General features: G+C 47.1%; 1 protein-coding gene across 1 annotated transcript in view; it reads left to right on the top strand.

Moving 5' to 3' along the window:
* Positions 1–24,371, top strand: part of FEZ1 (fasciculation and elongation protein zeta 1) — a 729,464-nt gene that overhangs the window by 679,368 nt on the left and 25,725 nt on the right. The window contains exon 9 of the mRNA XM_078682121.1: positions 1,282–1,347. Coding sequence (XP_078538247.1) covers positions 1,282–1,347 — 66 coding nt within the window. The remainder of the gene's footprint in view (positions 1–1,281; positions 1,348–24,371) is intronic.

Raw genomic sequence — 24,371 nt, forward strand, 5'->3', positions numbered from 1 at the left:
ACTATCTATTTAATTGTAAGGCCTAATACATATGCATAGCTCCAAATGTTTAATTTTCTCTAATTGAGCGGATGTTTCTTTTTCAGTTGTTCTTAGAGACATAACTAATGATGTGATCTCTAGAAGCAACCTTAAATCCATCCCAGTGAGGTTCCCTCAATAGTATTATATTCAAAATAGTCCTCCATGATTTTCTTATAACTGAAAAGGACATTTTTTGTGAAACAGAAAATTAATAAATTGCCATCTGCTTGGTTTGGCAAATATGAGTAGAATATCCAAATTATCCAGACGGGGCAAAACAGAAATCAAGATGGAACCACTCTTGGCACTAGGTAAGAATAGGTAGATTAATACTTTGAATCCACTGGAGAGACCAAAGGTCAACCAGCTATCATTGTAGGTGTCAACCCAAAACCTCTAGCCACCACATTCTCTGTCATATGTGCCAGTGCATTGAACAAAGTACATTGCTTGTAGATTTGTAGTCTGATTTAGCATATTATTAGTGGTACAATCAATAGCATGCATAGACATTTTATCATATACCTTATACCTTATCTGTCTTTACCCCAGTTCCTACTTGTTTATCAATGATCCCCATATCTATTCTTCCACTGTCGGTGGTGATGAGCTGCCCCACTGTATAGCAATATTCCACTTTGACACAACGAGCCTCTGAGGTACAAACGGTTTCATTTATCTATTCACCTACTGTGTGTCCTATACCAGGAGTATAGTGGGTGTTTCCAATCCCAGGATTGTGCCTGGGATTGTAAACACTAACTAAAATCTAAAACGTAATACTATAGCATTCTGAACCTGTATATAGATTCTTCTCCGACCCAGAAGGTCACCACTTCCGAGAGTAAGCCTTGACTGCTTGACCGTACTAACTTGTGAGAGTTAAGAGGTCAAATTAAATAGATAGTCATTTACTTTGTGTGTAACAGTATTAGGGTTCAAGGACAGAAATAGAAAACCACACTAATTGTCACCATTAATGCCCAGGATTCTGTGACTGCCCTTGCACGCCAAGAAAAGCCAATAGGGACATTCATATTTTTGAGTTATATTATACAGGTAAGGCTTCAGAGTTATATGTTCCAAACTCTACATATCCAGTTGTCATTGATTTAATCAAAGCATATACCTGCATTCCAATGAAGACAAAGTGGCATTGGCCTGATATAGACAGAGAAAGTATAGAGCACTAAAAGTGACTGAAAATGCTGAAAGTTTAAAGCACTCTAAAGTAGATCATTACATATTTTTCTGCAGTTCTCTTCGCTATGAAGGAGGACAACGAGAAGGTGCCTACATTGTTGACAGACTACATTTTAAAAGGTGAGCATTTTTTATAATTTGAAATATAGTGTGTTGTCCACTAACCACCAAATAGGCACTCTATCATCCTCTAGCATCCTCTCTAATGGAAGATAAAGTTATGAAACTACACTGGAAGTGAATCTGAAAAGGAAGTTTATCATAGTAAAACTTAAACCCCACATTGAAGAGCACAAAGATAAATAACAATCACAAAAGCGAATGGAATATGTATTTTTTTTACTTATTATTGAATTTTAAAAAGTATGCTTTTTCTTTTTGCTCTATTGACTGAAGATGAGATTACAGGTGATTTGGGGCTGCGCTATCTATAATTTCTACTTGCAATAACCCTATGTAGCTTAGTTTTTTCCATAATCCTGCACATGAATGGCTTGCCAAGTGCTATGAGCATTTGAAATGCAAGCCACAAGTAATGAGCTCGGTTGCTTCAGGCCTAAATCAGTCTTACTCATCAGTTGTTCGCCGGCAGGTGTACTGGGATTTACCCTCAGACCAATACTGAGTTGGCCATGTGTTGCAGTACGTGAAGAGTGGGCAGGCCACTAGGGTATGTGTGCACTGTAAGAGTGTGAGCCCGTGCAGCTTTCCGCCCTGACCAATCAACAATCTCACCCACATAACATTATGGAATTAGTCTTTCTAGTACCGCCCAATCATGATATCATTATTATTATTATTATTAGGACTTGTATTGCGCAACAAGTCATCCCCAAAGGGATCTCTCGGCTACCTCAAGGGCATGGAGGGAGGTTAACAACACCCAGTGAATCGTTGTAGTTACTGGTTGCGCTCAACCTGGTGGGTGCCATAGATCGCTATTCTCTGGGTAAGTGCAGGGTTCTCCTTTGTGAGATCTACATTAACAGTCATAAACAATATAATATTTTCCGTTATGTACAGGACCCTGGAATGCTTTTCATGAGAGAAAAATCTCTTTAAAAAATATTTTTAACATTGCCTGCCAGACATGTTTTTTTAGTCTTTTCACATTCTACTTTATCAATCTGCCATAACTCATGTTTACAGCACTGAGTATGTATTTGCAGGATTTAGGATAGGCCCCCTTCAACCATTGCTTGTTTGGAAGTGGCCTTCACCAATTAGAACAACCCGCATTACAGCCATTAGGCGTTGAAAGCGTTAGTCAGGCTTTATTACAGCTCAGCATTATATTGGTGGTTATGAGAGTTTGCCTAGTGAGGCTGTTTGCTTCAACCAGAAGTCACCTTGAAAATACTAAAAGGAATACATTTCACATGATGTGCAAATGCTTTATTCAGTTATATTCTAAAAAAGTATGTACATGCACTATATTTGCCAGCTGACCACTGGGTAGGATGGAGGGTGAGAGAGGGGTATGGGAGAGTAGGCAAGGGAATGTGAAGGTTATTTCTGACGTGGGGAGCATTGTATGCTCACCCATGTCAGAAAAAAGGAGGAATGAGGCAGCCAAAGCCTCATGCATTTTTACCATGCAGAATTATCGCAAGGTAAAATTGATTCTCTTACTCCCACAACTGGAAAAACCAGGTGTAGAAAACGACCCACATGGCATCGGGCAGAAAGGAATTCCATGAGGTAATTCTACTCTACCTGACTTGTAATGGATGTCCTTAGAGGATAAAGAACTGAGGAAAATCTGTATATTACGGCCACAGGGCTGTTCTCTCTCTCTCTCTCTCTCTCTCTCTCTCCCTCTCTCTCCCTCTCCCTCTCTCTCTCTCTCTCTCTCTCTCGCTCTCTCTCGCTCTCTCTCTCGCTCGCTCTCTCCTGTTGTAGTATCTGAAAGATGATGAAAGGGGGATCTTGATTCAGAAATGGAGTAGGAACTGGTTTGAGTAAAATCTGTATCTTACGGCCACAGGGCTGTTCTCTCTCTCTCTCTCTCTCTCTCTCTCTCGCTCGCTCTCTCCTGTTGTAGTATCTGAAAGATGATGAAAGGGGGATCTTGATTCAGAAATGGAGTAGGAACTGGTTTGGGAAATTCTTGGGCAGCAACGAGCTACTGGGCCAACTGTGTCAGTTAGCATATTTGAACTCTGGTGTCCTGTGGCCACCTTAAGGTTGGACCCAAAGCTGAATGCCAAATACCTGCATTTAACACTTGACTCACAGTTAGTAAAGCAGAGTGGTCGAAGGTTTATTCAGGGAGGTGGTGTGCTCTAGAAAGTCAGAACTTAGCAGGAGCAGTCGTAACATCCATTACCACTATCACTCCAGGCATGTTCTTACTTTAAAAAGAAAATCTTCTTTATTCTGCACTCAGCTAAATGCTACACATGAAAATATAAATGAACATGGAAAAGTAACAGGGAATGTAGTAAAAGCTTTATGTAGTAATCAAGAAGCAACTGCTTATGGGATTTACACAAGTTTTTACAATAAAGTACCGCTAGTTTACAGACTTTGAACAAAGTTTTTTTTTTGTTTACAAGCAATAGGTCACTGATGATTGATTGCATAAAAGGGTTATTCACATTCAGTCATTAGCCATCTATGGACCTTGAATACAGGAGTTTTTGTGGCACACCAGGTAAGTAAGGGCCGGATTTAAAGTTTGTTTAATTGATTGAAATTTTGTTGGACAGTGTACTCTATTGCAAACACAACGGAGTACCCTGTCCGCCAAACTCTCTGTCTGCCTGCTTCATTCAGAGACAGGCAGACTGTAGTCTTTCTGTTGATTAATCCCGATTGGTTAAGTCAACAGAAAGCTTCCTTCGCCAACTTGACAGAGTTGGAGCGATCAGCGGAATGGCATTATTACATCAGCCCGCCTTACTGAGGGGGGACAATGTGACATTCTTCTTTTTTTCTCGCCATCACAGCCAGGAAAAACCTGGTGGCGGGACAGAAAAAAACTTGACCCCCCACACCTAAGATGAAAACTCACAGGGCGCGTGGAGGGGTCATTAGGACGTTTGGTGGACAGCAGCCAATACCAACAGCCGCCAATTGAAACTTTGGTGGAAGGTCTGGGGTCAAGGCTTGTCCTGATGGAGCCAGCTGAGCCTCAGCCAGCGCAAATCTGGCACTTCCCCCACTTCTAAATGAAGAGGAATGTTTAGAAGTAGGGGAAGCATTGGCATACAGGACATCTAGCATTTCTGGGAAGTGCTGTTACAAGCAGTAAACACTCATTGACAGCTTTGTAGTGGTTTATTTCTTAACGACATGTATCCGGTACAATGGCAGCACACGTCCTCCCTTCCTGGTTTCCTGATTCTTTTATGACATACATTTATATACATATCATTACTACTTACATTTTCCTCCAGATTGTCCTGTGCAACAATATCTTCACCTGAAACATCATCAGGCACCACGTGCAAAGGTACTGCTCCTTCCCCAGAGATTGTATTGTTAGCTTCACATTGATTTTCATCCAGTCCTATAGAATCTGGAATGTTCTTATGATAGTAAGTATGGTCACTAACATGTTCCTGGACATCAATCAATGGATGATTAACATTTGTAGGATATTCACTACTCCTCTCCTTCCAAGCGGCAGAATTGCCCAAAGCTATTCCTTTGAGATTCCATACCTTACCACTGTTGAGTCTCACAGAATTATCCAAAATTTCAATGACTTCCTCAGAATCATAAAATTAACTTTGACCCTTTTTAATAAAACCCACCTTTAATCGCCACCTTCTTAGTACCATTTTTGGAGTCATAGTGTAGTTTACTTTTTTCTTTGCAGTTCCTTATGTTCCCTCTCACATCTTCAACAGACCAACTCTCAACACTAGAATGAAACAGCCATATAGGGTTAAATTCAGAATTTGGGTTTTGCCCTCTCATCGTGACAAAAGGAGAAACACTGATTCATTTGTTGTAACTCTATAAGCCAAAACCGATTCCCCAAATTGGGTCTCCCAATCTTCATTGCTTGCAACTCCCAACCATGCCATTACTGCTTGGATTATTGAGTGAAGTGTTTTTGTATTTTATTCCTTCAGACACAAATACTTGATCTAAAAATTCCAAAACAGAGTCAGTATCAGGATGGTCAACAATCTTGACAACAGGCCATCTCGTAAACAGATCAATGAGAACTAGGACAAGCTTTTGTGGCATGCCATTAGGCCCTTGAAGTTCTGGGGACCATCAGTGACACGCAAAAGAGTCTGGCAACAACTAAGGATCTATCAGTCCGAATACAATTGGTACAATTCCTCACAAATTTCTCAAGTTCATGGTCAATACCAAGCCACCAAAACAATTTTTTTACTGTCGCTTTAGTTCTTGGTATGCTAAAATGACCCTCATTAGCTAAATTAATAACAGTCTTACGCAACAAAACGAGGGACTCACTTTTGTCATCTGTAAGTTCAGATCTCACCTCCCAAAACGATTGAATGGATTTGTTAATATTACACTATTAATATACCTCAACACTTCTTGTAAACAGTTATCATTTCTGCACTCTGACTTTCACTCATCCACTTGACAGCAGGCACACCGCTGTCATGCACTAATGCGACCTGGAATCCTTTCCAAATTTCATCTTCTCATTCTTCCCACTGAATAGCTATTCTAGGAAGGAAGTTGACCATAACATTATCAATGCCAGTAACGTATACCATTTTGTAGTTGTAATCTTGCATTTGCATGAATAATCGGGCGATTCTAGCTGAGGCTTTAATGGTACCCTCTGTAGCTAATAATTTCACTAGGGGTTTATGGTCTGACCTAATGGTGCAAGGTTTCCCCAAAACAAACGCCAAAGCTTCACATTCTATTGTCGGATAGTTTTCGTCAGAAGCAGGCAATGACCTTTATGCAGAAGCAATAGTATTTTCCTTTCCTGACAAGTCAACTTGTGATAATACAGCCCTTTACTGTTGGCATCAGTTGTAGCTATTTTGTCAGAATAGGGGTCAAAACCTTTCAAAGAGTGAGCTTTTGCAATGGCAGCTTTAACATCTAAGAATTCGTCTTTGCATTGATTTGACCAAACACATTTGTTTTTTGTTCTTTAACAATTGTCTCATGTGGTAAGTTCTTTCAGAGAACCTGGGACAAATCTTGCACAGTGCTCCACCATTCCCATAATAGAACGTACATCATCCTTACTATTAGGATTAGAGGCATCATTGATGATCCTCACTAAGGAAAGTTTCGGTCTCACACCATTTCCATCAATAATATTACCCAGGTAAGTTACTTCGTTCTCTGCAAACCTGCACTTTTGGAATTCAATTGTTAAACCTCTAGAATCCAAAATTTCCAACACCATCTTCAATCTTTTCTCATGTTCTTCTTTGGAATTACCAACTACTATAATATTGTCTTGGAAGAACTTAACTCCAGTGACTTTAGAGAATAGGTTGAACATTAAGCGTTGGAACACACCAGCCGTGGAAGACAATCCTAATGGCATTCTTTTAAACTGAAAGCAACCATTCGCAGTATTGAATGCGGTACACTGTTTAGAAACCATGGATGAAGGTATCTGGTGATAAGCGGACGATAAGTCAATGGTAGAAAACCATTTCGCTCCTTTCAAAGAAGCCACCATCTTGTTTTTTTTCTAGGCAGGGGGAATTGGCCAACTACTATGTTGTTATTAAGATGGAGAAGGTCAACACCTAATCTCAACTTGCCATTTTTACGTCTGGCGAGCACCAATGCGGAAACCCATTCAGAGCTGGTTTGATAACCCTTGAAGACACCAGTTTATCTAGTTCCTTACAAACTTCTTCACAGAGCTTAAAAGGTACATTTCTGACTTAATAAGTTTTTGCTTCTGCACAACTCTTCAAATGTATTTTGTGCTCAAAGCCTTTTAGCTTCATTAACTTGTCGCTGAAAATAATTGAACATTTAGAATAATATCACCAATTTTCTTGCCCTCATCTATACTTGTTCCTCACTCTTGGGATCAAGAATTATATGTAATTTCTTTTGATCAACCCAACCTAAGACAGGGGGTCCCTTTTTTGCAATGTGCAATTTAGCTCTCGTGGATCTGTTTTTAAACATAAACTTGAACCATCTTAATCCAATCATATCAATCCTTTCTCCACTGTACCCTTCTGGTTCAATATCAGCAGGTAATAATGTTTCTCCTACCGTACATACAATTTTTTTTCTCCACAAGTCTTCGTTAATGATGATCATTGAACATTCAGGTTTGTTTTTCCCAGAAGTACCATGTATGTTTAACACTAAATTATTACACAAACTGGCTACATTATTGCTTCCTTCTGTGTCACTAGTGGACGAATCACCCCCCTCAAAATAAACATCCTCACACACATTTTATACATTTCTTCTTTTTCCTCCCCACTTTGGCATAATGTCCTATAATCCCGCAATTGCTACAGTTTTGTTTGATACCAGTGCACTTTTTACTAAATGCACCCCCTTGCCGCACTTCACGCCAGCCCTTTCGGTGGGGCCCAGGACTCGCTGCTCCAGACTCCATCGCGCTATCCTGAGCGCACAATGTCATCATTGCGCCAGGAGGTGCCTGCATTTAAACAGCTGCGGGCTCCTGAGCTGCAGGACACCCGCTTGCCGCACTTCACGCAAGCCCTTTCGGTGGGGGCCAGGACTCGCTGCCCCAGGCTCGATCGCAGTATCCTGAGCGCACAATGTCATCATTGCGCCAGGAGGTGCCAGCATTTAAACAGCTGTGGGCTCCCGAGCTGCGGGACACCCACTTCCCGCCAGCCCTTTCAGTGGGGGTCAGGACTCGCTGCCCCAGACCCTATCGTGCTGTCCTGAGCGTGCAACGTCATTGTTGCACCAGAATATTAACAGCTGCGGGCTCCCGCGCTGCGGGACGCGCACGGGCGGCTCCCGGGCCCATCCTTGCCCGTCATTGCCAGGAAGATGCAGGGCAGGGCCACCCCCGTTTCATCCAACTCCAGAACTCGTGAGCTGCGATGCAGAATACTTGCAATCCGATAAGGTACTGTGATAAGCGCTTGCATCAGGGACCTTTGTTGCTAGAAGGTACCAGCAGGATCCTTTGACTATAAACTTTGTGCTGGACCAATGGACGTAAATAACTTCTGCAAACCAAATAACTGACTTTGGGTATCGGGGCATACACATCTTGTGGATTATTGTAAGCATTGTGCCACATAAAACTAACAGGGGCCAAAACATGGGCAAAAGGAAAATGATGGAGGGAGTGGGGCCGGGAAATGGCCCTAATAGGGGGGCAGGAAAGGGGAAAAAGGCAAGGAAAATACATAAACACTTCGCCAATAACTGCGTGATGGATAGAATAGACACCCTTATCTATGAATGTGAAGTTATCCTTGAAGCAGAACCAATAGTTCCCCACACCAAGAACCAACCGCCCCCCAAATGTGCCAGCCCTCCCCGCCCAACTATCATTCCCGCAATGTTCCGGAAGCCTTCCCGGAGGGAGTATCAGCTCATAGTAAAGACGCACCACTGGAGCTTAGAGCTGAACATTACTCTCCTTCTCAACCTCTAAATCTCTCTACTGGCATCGATGAGAGCCAACCGGCCCCCCGTTACCTGCTTGAATAGGTTTGCAGCTTTGGCAGATATGCCCGACGCCTCTGGGGATGAGATGCTCCAATCACCTCCCACAACTCCAATTGAGATTAGGGAAGAGGAAATCCCTCTGCATCATGATATTTTTCAGCTCGTAAGTTCCCTTAGGCTAGAGATAGGAACCATGAGAAACATGATCGAAGAGTTTATTATCACGGTCAAACTCATATCCTCAAAGGACACACCCCAAAAGCACAAACAGCCCGCACACCCCCTGCATGAACAACGCCCACAGGCCTATCGGGCTTGCTCTCTCACTCATAAAGGAAGAGGCCCAATAGGAAATGGACCTTCTTCAGTTCACTCAGTAACATTCAAGCAGGTCCCACCAACCTCCAAGTTAAAACAGGCTGACAATCTTAAAGCCAACTACCAGAACCAAGTCTTCTATATGCATTCATCACGTTAGGGGCTGTCGCTCAGTCATACGAGAAGATATTGCCAGGGCTCGGAGATGCACGTCCCTTACTCAACCTCTGGACTGCATCGAGCTCACCCTGACCAAGGCCGACTGGCTGAAAATCTTCTTACACTGGAGTACCGGACTTGCCCCCCTGGCTCCTCAGCCATACAGTTCAGGTGGTTCCCAATAGCATCAGTGGCCAGGTCACACGATAAGCACCCATCGAGGGCTTCAAGTGGAGGGACTCCATTGGAAGTCATCAATTGACTGCAAAGCGACTCCGAGCCACATCAGGAATTACATGTTACCCTGCTAACAACTAAACCCAGTCCTCAAAACAACTTAATCCCTTGCACTGGTCCAGAGCCGCTGACAAATAGCTTGGAAACTATTGGCCAAAACCATCATTACATGGACATCATGAGGGGTCACAAGGTAAGTCCCCCTACAGTCTCTGATCTCCCTGTTTTGCCATCAGCCACTGCGATACCCTGCCAACACATTCCTAGCAGAGACACAATCCAAGATCCCGCCTTCCCCCAACAGCCAAAGATAATTTCTTGGAATGTTGCAGGGCTCAACAGCAAACTGTCATTGCCCCACTGGAACGATCTGATAGAGGGCTTTGACATTTGTGTTTTCCAGGAAACTTGGAGTTTGGTTCTCTTATATAAATCGGGCTATAGCTGTTTTCACTCACCAGCTACCACCATAGGGAAAGGGCGACCCTCTGGAGGGTTGATCGTTTGGATTAATATCGCTTTGGGTTGCAAAATAACCACACAACAAAACGTGAGTCCAGACATTTTGAGGCTCACCATTAAGGGACCATAGGGGGAGAAACGCTCAACTTATTCAACGTTTACATAAGGGGGACTATAGGGGGCAAGCCTTCACCAATTGTCACGCTATTGGAACAAGGTCTATCCAGTTGCCTGTCTTACTCTAGAGTTGTGGTTTCAGGAGGTTTTAGTTGTACCTTTGAACCTGTAAGCTAAGAGGACATGATGCGGGTCGAAGAAGACAACAGAAAATGGTCTGGTCCTCCATTAAGGATACCACCTGTCAAATGATGGTCGCAGATAGCATTCCAACTCAATGCACTCACCCTGGAATTTGGCCTGAGGGCAGCAAACGGTAGAACCACATCAAACGCACAGGAGGCCAACACCTACAATAGAGTTAGCTGCCCTTCCCGCATCGACTACGTCCTACTAGACGTAATACTATTGGGAAATGTCAGAGACATGGTAGTGGGTAACACAACTGATAGCAAAAACAACCCCCTCTGTGTCAGGAATCCCTTCCCCCCTGCAGCACGCTCCCCGCAGCGCATCCTATTACAGGAACGTGAAATCGGCGGAAGAAAGAACTACAGGTACCAGCAGGCCTAGCGCGGGCCAAGCGCAGGCTGGAAATGCCTATGAAAGACGTACGCAGTAGATGAAAGGCGTCGGATATTGTGATCCGTGCCGGCCTTTCTTGGATCTAGAGACCGGGGACACGTGTCTCCTTTGCATTTGCCGCGGACCTGATTAGAGCCTTCTCGACTAGGACCAGAGGTAAGATAGAGCGGCTGCTCTCTTACACCCCCGTTATTGCAGCTCCTCGAGGTCGAGTGTCTGGCTAGGCATTCCCGTGAGTGGAGCGGGCAGAGACGTCGTCACAGCTCCTCGCGGTCGAGTGTCTGGCTATGCATTCCCGTGAGTGGAGCAGGCAGAGACGTCATCACAGCTCCTCGCGGTCGAGTGTCTGGCGAGGCATTCCCGTGAGTGGAGCAAGCAGAGACGCACACCGTGGAGGTGTTTGCTGCGTCCTCTGTTTTGGGATCTTGTGAACCTTGAGTGTGCGCAGCGAAGAACAGACACGCACACCACGGAGGTGATTGCAGGCATTCTGTTCCTTGGAGTTACGCGTGCAAAGGTGAGCGGCTGCTCCCTTAAACACAACTCGGTAACCTCGGCTGTGGCAGGACCGGGCATTACAGAGTTCGTTAACGTAACGCTAGGTGCTCCTTGAAACCCTACCAGGCGCTGCATGTCAGCCTCACCGATAAAGCATACTAACCACGATTCGAACGGCATTTTCGGCCGTTACTGAGCACAGTGCCCTCCGTTGGGGAATACCCGGACCGGTATTCATGCGAAGGACGGTTGGTTTCACAGTCATAGCAGTGGATCAAGGCTGGTGCGGGTATCGTTGCTTTAAAGCATTATTATTTCTTGATCCGTTGACATTATCTCTGGTCATGGTTTCACCACGGTTCAGCTGGACTTCTTTATGTATTGTTTTGCTTTACTTTGTTCTAAACAACCAATAAATACCTATTGGATGTAACAAGTGGTAGAGCTGTGTTCTTCTATTGCAGTCCAAGCTATCTCCCGACCCCGAGACAACCAGACAGGTCACACTCTGTGTGACCATGAAGATCCCAAGGGTCCGCCCTTTCCCCCCTTGGAGCACCCACACGCTAGCTTTAACCAAAGAGGTGGTCCACTCAATTTGCAGAAGGTTTCTCAAATGGCACAAGGTTGTTGCACATGATACAAAAATAGCTGGAATCAGGCAAGTACTGAGCAAGAACACTTTAGAGCTACAGGTGGCAATAACAGACGCAAACGGGCTGGCAAATGTCCCAACTATCCATTTGTGCACAGTTGAACAGATAGGTGTATATTTCCAAGCACCTAACAAGCTTAACAAATTTGGCGCCCAACCAAAGAGTAGGCAGCCATGGTACACTAAGGACTGTAGACTCAAGAGGAAGGCATTAGCTGCAGCAATTAGAAGTAAGAACTGCCCTGTGATTAAAATGACAGGAAAAGACTATAGAGCGGTTTTGCTTCAAGCAAAGTTGAAATGGGACGAGACCCGCTGGCAGGATCTAAAAGACGCTAGTACAGCGAGGGATACCAATCTTTTCTGGAATCTTGGTGGAAGGGCAGATAAGAGTGATCTAGATTAAATCCCCAACCATATCTCATGCCAGGATTGGTACGATCAGTTTGGGAAACTTTACACTGGGTTTGATGATGGATGCCTGGAAGGCCACAGGATCACTCCCTCATTCTCTCTGATGGTAGCATCAGCGAACCTTTTTCTATGGTTAAAGTGGAAGCTGCCATAAACAGACTAGTTCCTGCCAAAGCCCCGGGACCAGATGGTCTCCCAGGAGACTTGTTCCTGGCAGACCTCCGAAACCGGGCACAGTATATTTTGCTCTTAATTCATCCCATCTCTAACGGCTGCCCAGTACCGGAATCCTGGAAGGGGGTAGAGGTGGTCCTAATTTTTAAGAAGGAAGCCAGAGAGGACCCTGCCAACTACAGACCAATCAGTGTGATCAATGCAACTCAGAAGGTAGTTGGCAGAGTCCTGCTGCAGAGGATCCAATCTGGGGCTGAGGACGAAGACATCCTCTCTCAATATCAGGCGGGATTCAGGACCAACACGGGAACAGTGGATCAGGTCTTTAGGCTTCTCATGATATACAAGAAAGTTGTTGTGATCGGCAGAGGCAGTCTTTATCTGGCCCGTATAGACTTAAGGACTGCCTTTGACCAGGTTCTTAGGAAAGGGGGTGGCAAATATTAGGAGATATGGGCATCCGTTCACTAATCCTCAACCTATTGATTCGGCTCCACAAGGGCAATTATGCACAGGTGAGATGGGGGTCCCAAGGTCAGCTGACGGAAAAGATTCCAGTAAACAGGGGAGTACGCCAGGGCTGTTTGATGGCACCCACCCTGTTCTTTTTATACGTGAACGAGGTGGTTAGTTTCTTGCGAGAAGTTCCAGCTGATGCCCCGATCCTGGCGGGCTATAAGGTACCTACAGCCAGATTCATGAAGGTACCATTCTGCGATTAGCAAATTGCGAAAATTTGCGATTCGCAGTTTGATAATCGCAGAATGCAATTCATGTACAAATGCGATAAAAAAATGCGATTCGCAAAAGATCGCAATTGCCGATTGCGATCTTGCCGCAATCGCAAAATAATCGCAGAATCGGTAATTTTTGATGTTGAAATTGCGATATCGCTATTTGCGATCTCGCTAACTGCGAGATCGCAAAAACGGGAAGTCGCATTTCGAGCCCACTGATGACATCACAACCAGGAAGTAGGCTCACCACACCCACAAACAGAACACAGAGCCAGGGAGTGGCAGCAGGAAACTGAGGAGCACCAAACCAACACTGTGCAGCACCCCAGCCAGAAAAAAAGTTTGCCAAGATGTCCCAGGATGCAGCAGGGAGCAGTGGGCAGGAGAGAAAGAGGAAAATTAAGTTTTCCGAATTAGAACTGGAGCACCTAATTGAGGGGGTCTGCAAGGATCATGCCCGGCTCTTTGGAAAAGACTCCCGGAGGTTGCCAGAGGCAGAGAAGCGCAGGATCTGGCAGCGCATCCGCGCGAAGGTCAATTCTGTTGGTGTGACCCAGCGCACAATTGACAAACTAAAAAAGCGCTGGTACGACCTGAGAGGTCGTTCTAAGGAGCGGATTGCTGAGAGGCTTGGGGAGCGACTGGCCACCGGTGGAGGGGATCCTGTAGCCACACCGAACACCCCATTGGAGGACCTGATTGAGGACACCATTGCGCCTGAAGCCTACGTGGGGGTCCTTCAGCTGGACTCATCTCGACCCAGCCAACAACCTGAAGGTAAGTGCCATGCGACTGCGACCCAGTCCCCCAACAATGCCCTTAAGTCCTGAGCTAGCAACATGACATCCCAAACAATGCAGCCCATTCTCACCAAAAAAGCCCCATTGCATTGTGGAAGTTGTAGTGTTATCATGTACCCGCAGTTAGCCCAACACTGCCAGAGCAGTCAATGCAAAGTAAATCCAAAAGCCAGTCAGGGAAAGCAAGGCTGCATGCATGTATCAACATTGCATGCGCAAGATACATGACTTTAATCATGCACCCTTTCACATTACAGGTGCAGGTGAGCAAGCCAGCACAGACAGCGAGGCCCTGCGCATCGCCGAGAGCCAGGAGAACACTGAGGGTGAGGGCCAGTCCTCCCAACTACCCGGCCCATCACAGCCACCAGCAGTGCTCCCACCACCACCACCACCACCCCGTGCGGACAGGGCCACCCCTGCAGCCACAGCTGTGCAGCCAAGACCCCAGCAAACAGCCACAGCAGTGGTACAGGCTCCACCACCACCACCCCGGAGGCAGACGAGGCGCACAGCTGGTGCCAGGTCACACACCAGCGCACTGAGGCGCCAACAGCGCCAGGGCCCAGCAGGCACCGGCAGGGCACTTGAAACACCAGATCCAGGCCTGGCCATCGAACGCCGCATGCTGGCGGTGCATCACACACAGGCGCGTCACATGGCAGCAATGCTCACACATATGCAGGCGAACGGCCAACACATAGCCCAGATGACCGCTGCAGTCCGTGAAAACAACCAGCTGCTTGTAGCCCAGCAGGACATGACCCGCCGACGCCACCGCCAACTACTGTCCCGCCTATCGGCCTACACTAGGTTACCATCTGCATACAAACCATTTCCCTCCTGAGGCGGATAGCCGGGAGGTCTCTCTTCTTTCCTTTGGCAAACCTGTTTTTAAGCCACTGTTAAACCTGCTTTAACTGCGTGTATTCTGTGTTTTTAATATTGCCTGCAATTACATGAGCGCGCCTGATTCACGAGCGTGCTGCTCAGATTGAGACTTTCCTAGCGCTGTTAAGCGCTTTGCCTGCTCCCTTCTCTCTACCAGGGATTTCAGACCGCCCTCGGCCGAGTATTGACGCCGAGGGCTGGGATCTGTTTGGGGCCGCCATCTTGGGGGTAGGACTCTCCGCCCTCGCGCTCTAGTAGCGCTACAAAAGGGAATCCCGCCCGTTAGACAGGGATTACCATCTGCATACAAACCATTTCCCTCCTGAGGCGGATAGCCGGGAGGTCTCTCTTCTTTCCTTTGGCAAACCTGTTTTTAAGCCACTGTTAAACCTGCTTTAACTGCGTGTATTCTGTGTTTTTAATATTGCCTGCAATTACATGAGCGCGCCTGATTCACGAGCGTGCTGCTCAGATTGAGACTTTCCTAGCGCTGTTAAGCGCTTTGCCTGCTCCCTTCTCTCTACCAGGGATTTCAGACCGCCCTCGGCCGAGTATTGACGCCGAGGGCTGGGATCTGTTTGGGGCCGCCATCTTGGGGGTAGGACTCTCCGCCCTCGCGCTCTAGTAGCGCTACAAAAGGGAATCCCGCCCGTTAGACAGGGATTACCATCTGCATACAAACCATTTCCCTCCTGAGGCGGATAGCCGGGAGGTCTCTCTTCTTTCCTTTGGCAAACCTGTTTTTAAGCCACTGTTAAACCTGCTTTAACTGCGTGTATTCTGTGTTTTTAATATTGCCTGCAATTACATGAGCGCGCCTGATTCACGAGCGTGCTGCTCAGATTGAGACTTTCCTAGCGCTGTTAAGCGCTTTGCCTGCTCCCTTCTCTCTACCAGGGATTTCAGACCGCCCTCGGCCGAGTTTTGACGCCGAGGGCTGGGATCTGTTTGGGGCCGCCATCTTGGGGGTAGGACTCTCCGCCCTCGCGCTCTAGTAGCGCTACATAAAGCTCCCCTCTCCCTCCGCGCAGCGGACGCGTTTAGCGGACGCGCCTGAGTCGCGCCAGAGTCCTGCCCGTCTGCGCCCGTCAGCGTTCCGGAGGCGTTGGCGTGGCAGGTACCTCTGGCCACTATGCTTTCCTACTCCGCTCAGGAGCTCCTTTCGCTGCGCAATTGGAATGTGTCGTGTCTGTCAGTTTTTCCAGGCCGATATAGGGGTAAGCAGAAGTGCCCTGTTTGTCTCTGGCACCCTGTTCGCTCACTCCCTTCCCCTGTTTCTGTTAAGGAGAGTGGCTTAAAACATCACTGCCTACTCCTTAATACGAGGTCGTTGCATCGTCACACTCAAGAGATCTTTGATCTCCTGTCAACGACTAGTCCCACTTGTTTGATGCTTACGGAGACATGGACCAATGATTCCTCCCACCCGGACATTGTGGCTGCCATTCCCACTGATTATACCATCCATCGACAGGATAGAGACAAGGGCAGGGGAGGAGGAGTTGCCTTAGTTGTGAAGAACTCTCTCTCGTGCATGGTCACGCATGCTCACACCATCGAAGGGGCTGACTCATTAGCTTTTACCATCTCCCTATCGCCGCAACAAGCACTGAAGGGCCTGATTGTTTATAGACCTCCGGGCCCAGTGGGCTCCTTCCTTGATGATCTCCAACAGGTCATGTCGGTCCTTGTTCTGAGATCGGAGCATTGCTTACTTGCGGGAGATTTTAATTTCCATATGGACGACCACAATGACCAAAATGCCATCAAACTGTTAGATCTTACATCCACCCTGGGTCTTTCCCCTTATCTTTCTGGTCCGACCCACGATAAAGGCCATACACTTGATCAGGTTTTTTCCACCATACCTATCATGAATGTAACACTTCTGCCAATCGTTTGGTCTGACCATTTCCTTGCCCATTTTGAAATACCCTCTACCTTGGCTTCCCCGGCTAGCGCCACGAGACAGCAGGGCAGCAGCTATAGGGCACTTCATCGGGTGTCCCCAGATATGCTCACACATGCTCTGGATGATCACCCTGTGGCTTGTACTGGGGACTTGGAGAAAGATCTGGAAAGCCTGCAATCCTGGCTTCTTGCCAGATTAACCCCTTCCACACTCATGACGAGCTGGGCTCGTCATGCAGTAGCCTCCCAGCACGCTCATGACGAGCCCAGCTCGTCATGAATAATGGGTTTTTGCATATTCCAGCACAGGGCTGGAACTCATCGAGCATCGATGTGGTTAAATGAGCTCGCTCCCTTACAGTCACCCAGGTCCGTTGCTCGACGGGTTTCTGCCCCCTGGTTCACGGAGGAATTAGCCCATGCCCGTAGGCAATGTAAAGTGGCGGAGCGGGCTTGGAGAGTCCAGTATGAGCCCGAGGCCAAACAACGGTATAAAACCATGATGAAGTCATACCATGAACTAGTCCTTCAGAGCAAGAAACGGTATTTTGCCAAAAGGATTGACGATGCTGCCAATTCCTGCAAGGAGATCTTCTCAATCGTGCGCGAATTTACTAGCCCCCGGTCCCTCTCCACTCAGGGTGCCCCAGCGGAGACCTGGGCTAACACTATTGCCAATTTCTTTACCACCAAAATTAGGCAAATCCAGGTTTCCTTTTCGCCGAGAGCCCCAGATGATGTGTCTGCGACGCTGATCGAGACATCGTCTCTGTCTCCCTCAGGCCCAGCTCTGCTTGAGTTTCCTCCCCTCTCGGCTGCCACATCTTTAGCCTTGATGAGGAACCTCAAGTCTGGCTCACCATTAGATCCGTGCCCGGCAAAATTTCTGGCAAAAATGGCAGATGCCATCAACCCCATAGCCAATCCCATTCTTAATGTATCCCTGAGCGAGGGCTTTCTGCCCCAGACCTGGAAGCAAGCCATGGTCATCCCTCTGATTAAGAAGCCCAATCTTGACCCAGAGGTACCCTGCAACTACAGGCCAATCTCGCTCCTTCCAGCACTGACCAAGATCTTGGAGAAACACGTGCACAACGTGCTTTCCAACTTCCTGGAGTCCAATGATTTACTTCATGAATCCCAATCGGGCTTTCGCTCCAACTTAAGCACCGAGACGGCGCTCTTGGAAGTCTCAGAGATCGTAAAAGAGGTGCTGGACATGGGAGGCATGGTGATGTTAGTTATGTTAGACCTGTCGGCGGCGTTTGACACCGTCCCCCATGAGGATCTCCTCACCAGGCTCCGTGACATCGGGCTAGGGGGGACGGTGCTCAATTGGTTTTCTTCCTTTCTGGCCAACCGCCGCCAGACGGTCTGGGTCCCACCCGGATCCGCCGAGATGCCGCCATTGGGAGTCGGAGTGCCTCAGGGCTCCATTTTGAGCCCCACTCTATTTAACATCCTTATGACCCCTCTGGCGACATTGGCGGAGTCCTATGGGGCCCGGATCGTCTCTTATGCTGACGACACTCAGCTCCTTTTTACTTGTCGTAAGAGCGAAGAGTTCGATGGAGAAAGGATCCGTGAGTGCCTTGGGGCTGTTTTTAGCTGGTTTTCACATAACAGCCTCAAGTGCAACTCGGACAAATCCGAAATACTATTCTTCGGATGCCCATCAGAACCAGATTGGCAAGGATGGTGGCCAGCCGACATGTTCCCTCCCACACAGTCCTCTAAGTGGGCCAAGAACCTGGGAGTTAAAATTGACAACGAGCTTTCGCTCAAATCCCAGGTTTCCACTCTTACGGGAACATGTTTTGGGATTCTCAGAATGTTGCGCAAGTTTTTTCCCCTTCTTTCGGAGCAACATCGGAGGATCACTGTTCAGGCCCTTATAGGGTCCAGATTGGACTATGCCAATGTCCTATATCTGGGCCTGCCTGAATATCTCCTCCAACGTCTGCAGGTCACCCAGAACGCTGCTGCGCGTGCCATTTTTGGCCTTCATCGCCGCACTAGCGCCTCTAATCTCCTTGTATCCCTCCACTGGCTTCCGGTGCGGAAGAGGATACTGTTTAAGGCCATGACTCTTGCCCATAAGGCCTTGCATGGCAATGGCGCCAAGTATCTCCAGAGGAGGCTGGACTTCTATCGACCTGCACGTTCCCTCAGGTCAGAAGCCTTGGCTTTGGCTCGGGTACCACGCATTAAAAAGGCTCGGCTAGGCGGCCGGTCTTTTAGCCTCCTTGCTCCTCAGCTATGGAACTCGTTACCGTTGTCCCTGCGAAACACCTCAAATCTGCTTGTCTTCAGGAAAGACTTGAAAACCTGGTTGTTTGCTGGATAATTTCTTCCCTTCTTTGGGCCTCTTTCTGTTATTGTTATGTCTCTTGCTCTTTTCCATGGTCTGGAGCTCAAAGCGCCGGGACACTCCTTTGGAGTAGCCGTTGCGCTATAAAAGTCCCATTTTAACATTAACATTTTAACATTAACATTAGGTCCAATCATGTAGTAGGTAATTCTACATCACAGCTGGCACGAAGGTCACTCGCCATGCAGGCCCAGATGGTGCAGTGTTGCCAGGATGTGGCGAGGTCACTAGACCTACTCACCGCAGCAGTGCTCGGCCGCCAGGCCACTGCCCATGAAGAAGCAGAGGGGGCTGACGACGCAAGTGAGGCTGCGTCAACCAACAGCAGTGCATCCTTGCCAACGATGCCTGCACGTCGCCGCAGCAGCAGGGCAACATCAGCAACTGGGGCCAACACTGTCCCTCAGGATGCAGAGAGACGACTTGGGGCGTCTCGTCGTCACCGACCGTGAGGACTCACACAGTCTGAGGGAGGCCATGCAGTCAACCCCTGCTAACCCCCTACCCCAGCATGGGGAGGTATGGAGCAATACTCTCTCCATCAGACAGTTCAATGATTAAAGGCCAATTTATTGTGCATAAACAATAAAGAATAATGGTAAAAGATGATTCACACTCATGTCATTATTACATTAGTCATGCATGGGTGCAGTGTTGTGATAGGGGAATGGGTGCACTAGAAACAGTTAATAGTGATGTGGTTGCGGCGCCTGTGTCCCTCAGCAGGATCTTCTCCGCGTGCATGACGTACATGTGGAGGCGGCCGGTTGTCACCTTCAGACTCACTGCCAGATATCTCCACCGGTATCCTGCGCTTGGTAGCAATGTTGTGGAGTATTGCACACACGGCCACTATGCGGCAGCAGACCTCAGGTGTGTATTTGATGGCCCCACCAGTCTTGTGCAGTATGCGGAAACGGCTCTTCAATAGGCCAAATGTCCTCTCTATGCAATTTCTTGTCCGTATGTGTGCAGCATTGTAACGCCGTTGCTGTGGTGTGGCAGGGTTGAGGTATGGGGTGAGGAGGTACTCACGTAGACCGTAGGCGCTGTCACCTGCGGGTAATGAGCAGAGGGGAGTGCCTATTCTGCACAGATACATGCTCAAAGTGTAGTATTTGGGGACATGTGTACTTACCCAGTAGGTGTCCTTCGCCAAAGTCTCCCCTTGCCAGTCGTGTGTGAATGCCGCAGTGCCGGAAGATGAAGGAGTCATGTGTGCTGCCCGGATATTGTGCCACTATGTCCGTGATGTAATTCTTTGCGTTGCACACCATCTGGATATTGAGGGAGTGGTAGGACTTGCGGTTGCGGTACATGTATTCCGTTTGTGCTGGTGGGCAGATGTGGATATGGGTACAGTCAATGCATCCAATAACATGTGGAAAATGTGCAATGTTGCAGAATTTGAGCTTGGTGTCATTTAGGTCCTGTTGGGTGGTGGGGAATGAAATGTAGTGGTGTAGCCGGGTCAGCATTGCATCCAGGAAACTCCTTAGGCAGCGGGACATGGTGGGCTGGGATATACCCCCAGCGACAGCAACTATCCCCTGGAAGCTTCCGGAGGCCAGTAGGTGCAGGCTGCACAATACCTGTACATGGGTGGGTACGGCATTGGTTCTCCTTGTTGGATGCTGCAACAGGGGGTCTAGGTCCTGGATCAGCTTGATGATCATTGGGCCACTTAGGCGGTACTTGGCATAGATTTGCTCCCTGGTTTGGCCCAGAAGGGTGACCCGCTGCCGGAATATCCGCTCATGGATCCTACGCCTGTTCTGTGCTGCTCGCTGCAGCCTACGCCGCCTGACCACCAAGTAGAGTCCTGGCATTGTGAGAGTCCTCAGTCTCCAGCTGCATGTCCTTTAGTGTGTTTGCTCAGGCCAGCACCTGTATGCAGTTAACTTTAATCAACTTTTTTTTTGTTGTTTTTTTTCTTTGCTGGTTACCACCTGGTTTGGGTTCTCCTTAAATTGCGCGTCGCTATTTGCGATTTTCGTGTTTTTCGCAATCTGCGATTTTTCATGAATGGCAATAGCGAATATTTAGCGCTTTCGCTAATGAATTTGCAGAATCCTTGGATTCTCGCTATTTCTTGTTCGCAAATGGGCAGGTTTCGGGATTCTGCGAATTTATTAGCGAATTCGCTATTTTATTTTAGCGCTTCTGCACTTTTGCGACTTTCAATTTCATGAATTGCTTTTACTCAATTTGCGGTCGCAATTCCTAATTCGCAGCAATTGCGATCGCAAATTAGCTTCATGAATCTATCTGCTAATCTCCTGTTTGCGGACAATACATTGCTGATCTCTAAGACCCCAGCCAGGCTACAAAAATTACTGAACAGATTAAAAAAGAATTGCAACTCTTGGGGGCTGGTCATAAACACTTCTAAGACCAAGTTCATGACATGTAACCCCCACAAATCATTCAGAAACAATCTTGCCTTAGATGGGATACACTTGGAGAGAGTCAGTACGTTTGACTATCTGGGTATTCGACTCTCTGAAAAAATGCAATGGAGGTCCAACCTTGACAAAATGCTCTTGAATCATAAACGTGTGGTCCGGGTTCTAAGCAAAGAACCTCGCTCATCGCAGAGCAGGCCAGTTGCCCCGGCACTTGTGGTTTATGACGCAAAGGCAGTTAGCTCGGCACTCTATGGAGCCAAGTTATGGGGATTTTACAATGGTGATGAGATTTGCAGGTCAGAGCACAAGTTTTTGAGGGATCTAGTCATGTTACCCCGGAATGTCCCATTAACCCCATTGATGCATGATGGGGGTAAGCGTTCTTTCGGCGATATTGCTAAGATGCGCCCACTGCTCTTCTGGGTTTGCCTCAGGCGGACTACTGAACTCACAAATTATGCTAAAGCACTTACCGAAGTAATGAGCTTAGACATCAACCATGGGGTTAATTGTGATAACCCTTGGCCTTAAGGATTCTTGGGACAACCAAAATCCTCCGAGCAAGGCAGAGCTTAAACGCATCTATTGGGACTGGATCGGCACAGGGGAGCTTAGTAATCCAAATGTGCAAAGGCTAACTGAAGAATTTTTCCAGCACAAACAATGCAGAAGCCTTGAATCATATTTGGAAATAATACAGATACCAAGAGACAGGGCAATTTACATTCAATTTAGACTTGGATCGCTCCCGGTCCACGAATTAACTGCTAAATGGCGCTGCCCAAAACGGACAACAGAAATCTGCCCTTGCTGTAGGGCACCGAAGAAGAGCGTCCCCATCTCATGTTTGCATGCCCAGCATACAAAATAGCAAGATATAGATGGCTAAAGCCAATCTGCAAACAGCTAGGTACCTTTGATCATCGCGTTGCCTTACATATTTTAAAATCTGACGCAAGAACCCTCTTTGTTTGCAGAGTGGCCACATTTTTAAGCTGTGTCTGGATAGTCAGGCATTAACAGCTAGATTCATCAAAGTCCCGTTTTGCGAGTCTGTAATAGCAATTCCACCGTGCGCTCACACGTGCATCGCACGCTTTCACTTGCCGCCCCCCGTCGGCTCCACGGAAACAGCTTGTTGTTTTTGGGATCCATTTCACAGGGAAGCAACTAAATGAAAGAAGGAAAGAGAGGTTGTGAGCAGTTTCTTCAAGTAACGGTTTTCAGTAAGTGAGGAGCAAGACAGAAAGAGAGGGAATAATAGGAAGAGGGTGGGGAGGGCAGCTGCCAGCACAGAAAAGAAGAGGACATTGTCTGTGTCTTCGCTGGGCTGTAAGGAAGTGACAGAGTCTTTTTCCTTCTCTGCCCGTCCCTGAACGTCCACAAAAGCATTGGCCAACAGCCCATTCCAGGGAGGTCCCTTCCTCCCCTTGCCGCTTTCAAGACTCTGAGCATCATCACATGGTCGGCCTCAAAGTTTCCGAAGGAGCAAAAAGGAGCACACATTTCCTCTAGAACAATGCCTTGAGTGAGGATAACTCCCAGGTTTATCATCCAATCCCAAGGGCAGAGCATCACTTTCCGTCCAATGGGAACCAAGCTTTTCTCACAATCTCTGATCCCAGGTGGATTGGCCCCATAGTGTCAGCGTGGTCACTTAATTAGCATCCAGTACCCGGTCCCATATCTATTTTCATGCTGCTGACAGGGATGCCTCCCCAGCTCTGATTTCCTCAGTGGGGAGTGGAGGACAAACTACAAGACTGGCTGCTAAACAATTCACTACTAGAGGAAAATGCCATACACAAAGGAAAACTATAACCGATGACAAGAAAGAAGCGAATCTTAAGCTTCTGCTCAGGTATGCTATATGTTTACTGACCTCAGGTACTTGGCATCGGAAGGCTACTTCCCCGTAAAACGCACGTTTTTTGCTTTTGTAGCATGGAAATATTTTCATATGTCTTACCTGAAGTACCGCCCCTGACTGTTCTCTCTTGCAGTTATTCTATATTTTGGTGGGTACACACGGAAAAAATGCTGCTGTGGTTAGGAGCAACTTGTTTTCACATCACCCTGACAGGAAAAATAAGGTCTATCCGATAACCACAAAAAATTGACGGTTAGCTTATTTTGTGTACAGCTGTTAACAACCATCTCAGGACCACTGGGCCGAAGAAGGTTTCCAGTTTATAAGAAATTAATTCAACCCTGCAGCCTTGTCGTGCATCACAGAACTCCAGACTCGGCCTGGTTACCATCACCTGGCTCCTATTAATACCCGTTAATGGGCAGCATGCCTGTGCCACCACAGAGAGAACAAGCATTTGCAATGCAGTAGGTCTCGCAATTGCGAGATATTGAGCTATTGGCATTGTAAACGACAGTGCCTTTTATTTATGTCTAAAAAACCTGCAGTAATAAACGGCATTGTTGTTTACAATACCAATAGGTTAAAATTTCGAAAATGCGAGACCTATTGCATTGCAACTGCTTGTTATCTTTGTTGAAGCTAGCTGTATTATTTACAGGTTTATGATGTATTTTGGTAATAGTTTGATTATCTTTATGTTCCTTTTTAAGGGCTGAAGCAGATTTATTAGATAATTCAGCCTTTTGCACAATAGCTATTACCTCATCCTAAGAAGAATCCCTATTTATTCAACGACACTCCTGTATAGTGGGGTTGCATGCATGCATTACCACTTGGTCACGTACACATTTGTCTAGCAAAGTGCCAAAGTAATTATTGTACTTCCCTTCAATACTGCTAGCGTACGTACCTTCTCACGTCTTGAATTCATAACAGGG

The sequence above is a fragment of the Lissotriton helveticus genome, chromosome 3_1 (assembly GCF_964261635.1).
Source record: "Lissotriton helveticus chromosome 3_1, aLisHel1.1, whole genome shotgun sequence".
Classification (NCBI taxonomy): domain Eukaryota; kingdom Metazoa; phylum Chordata; class Amphibia; order Caudata; family Salamandridae; genus Lissotriton; species Lissotriton helveticus.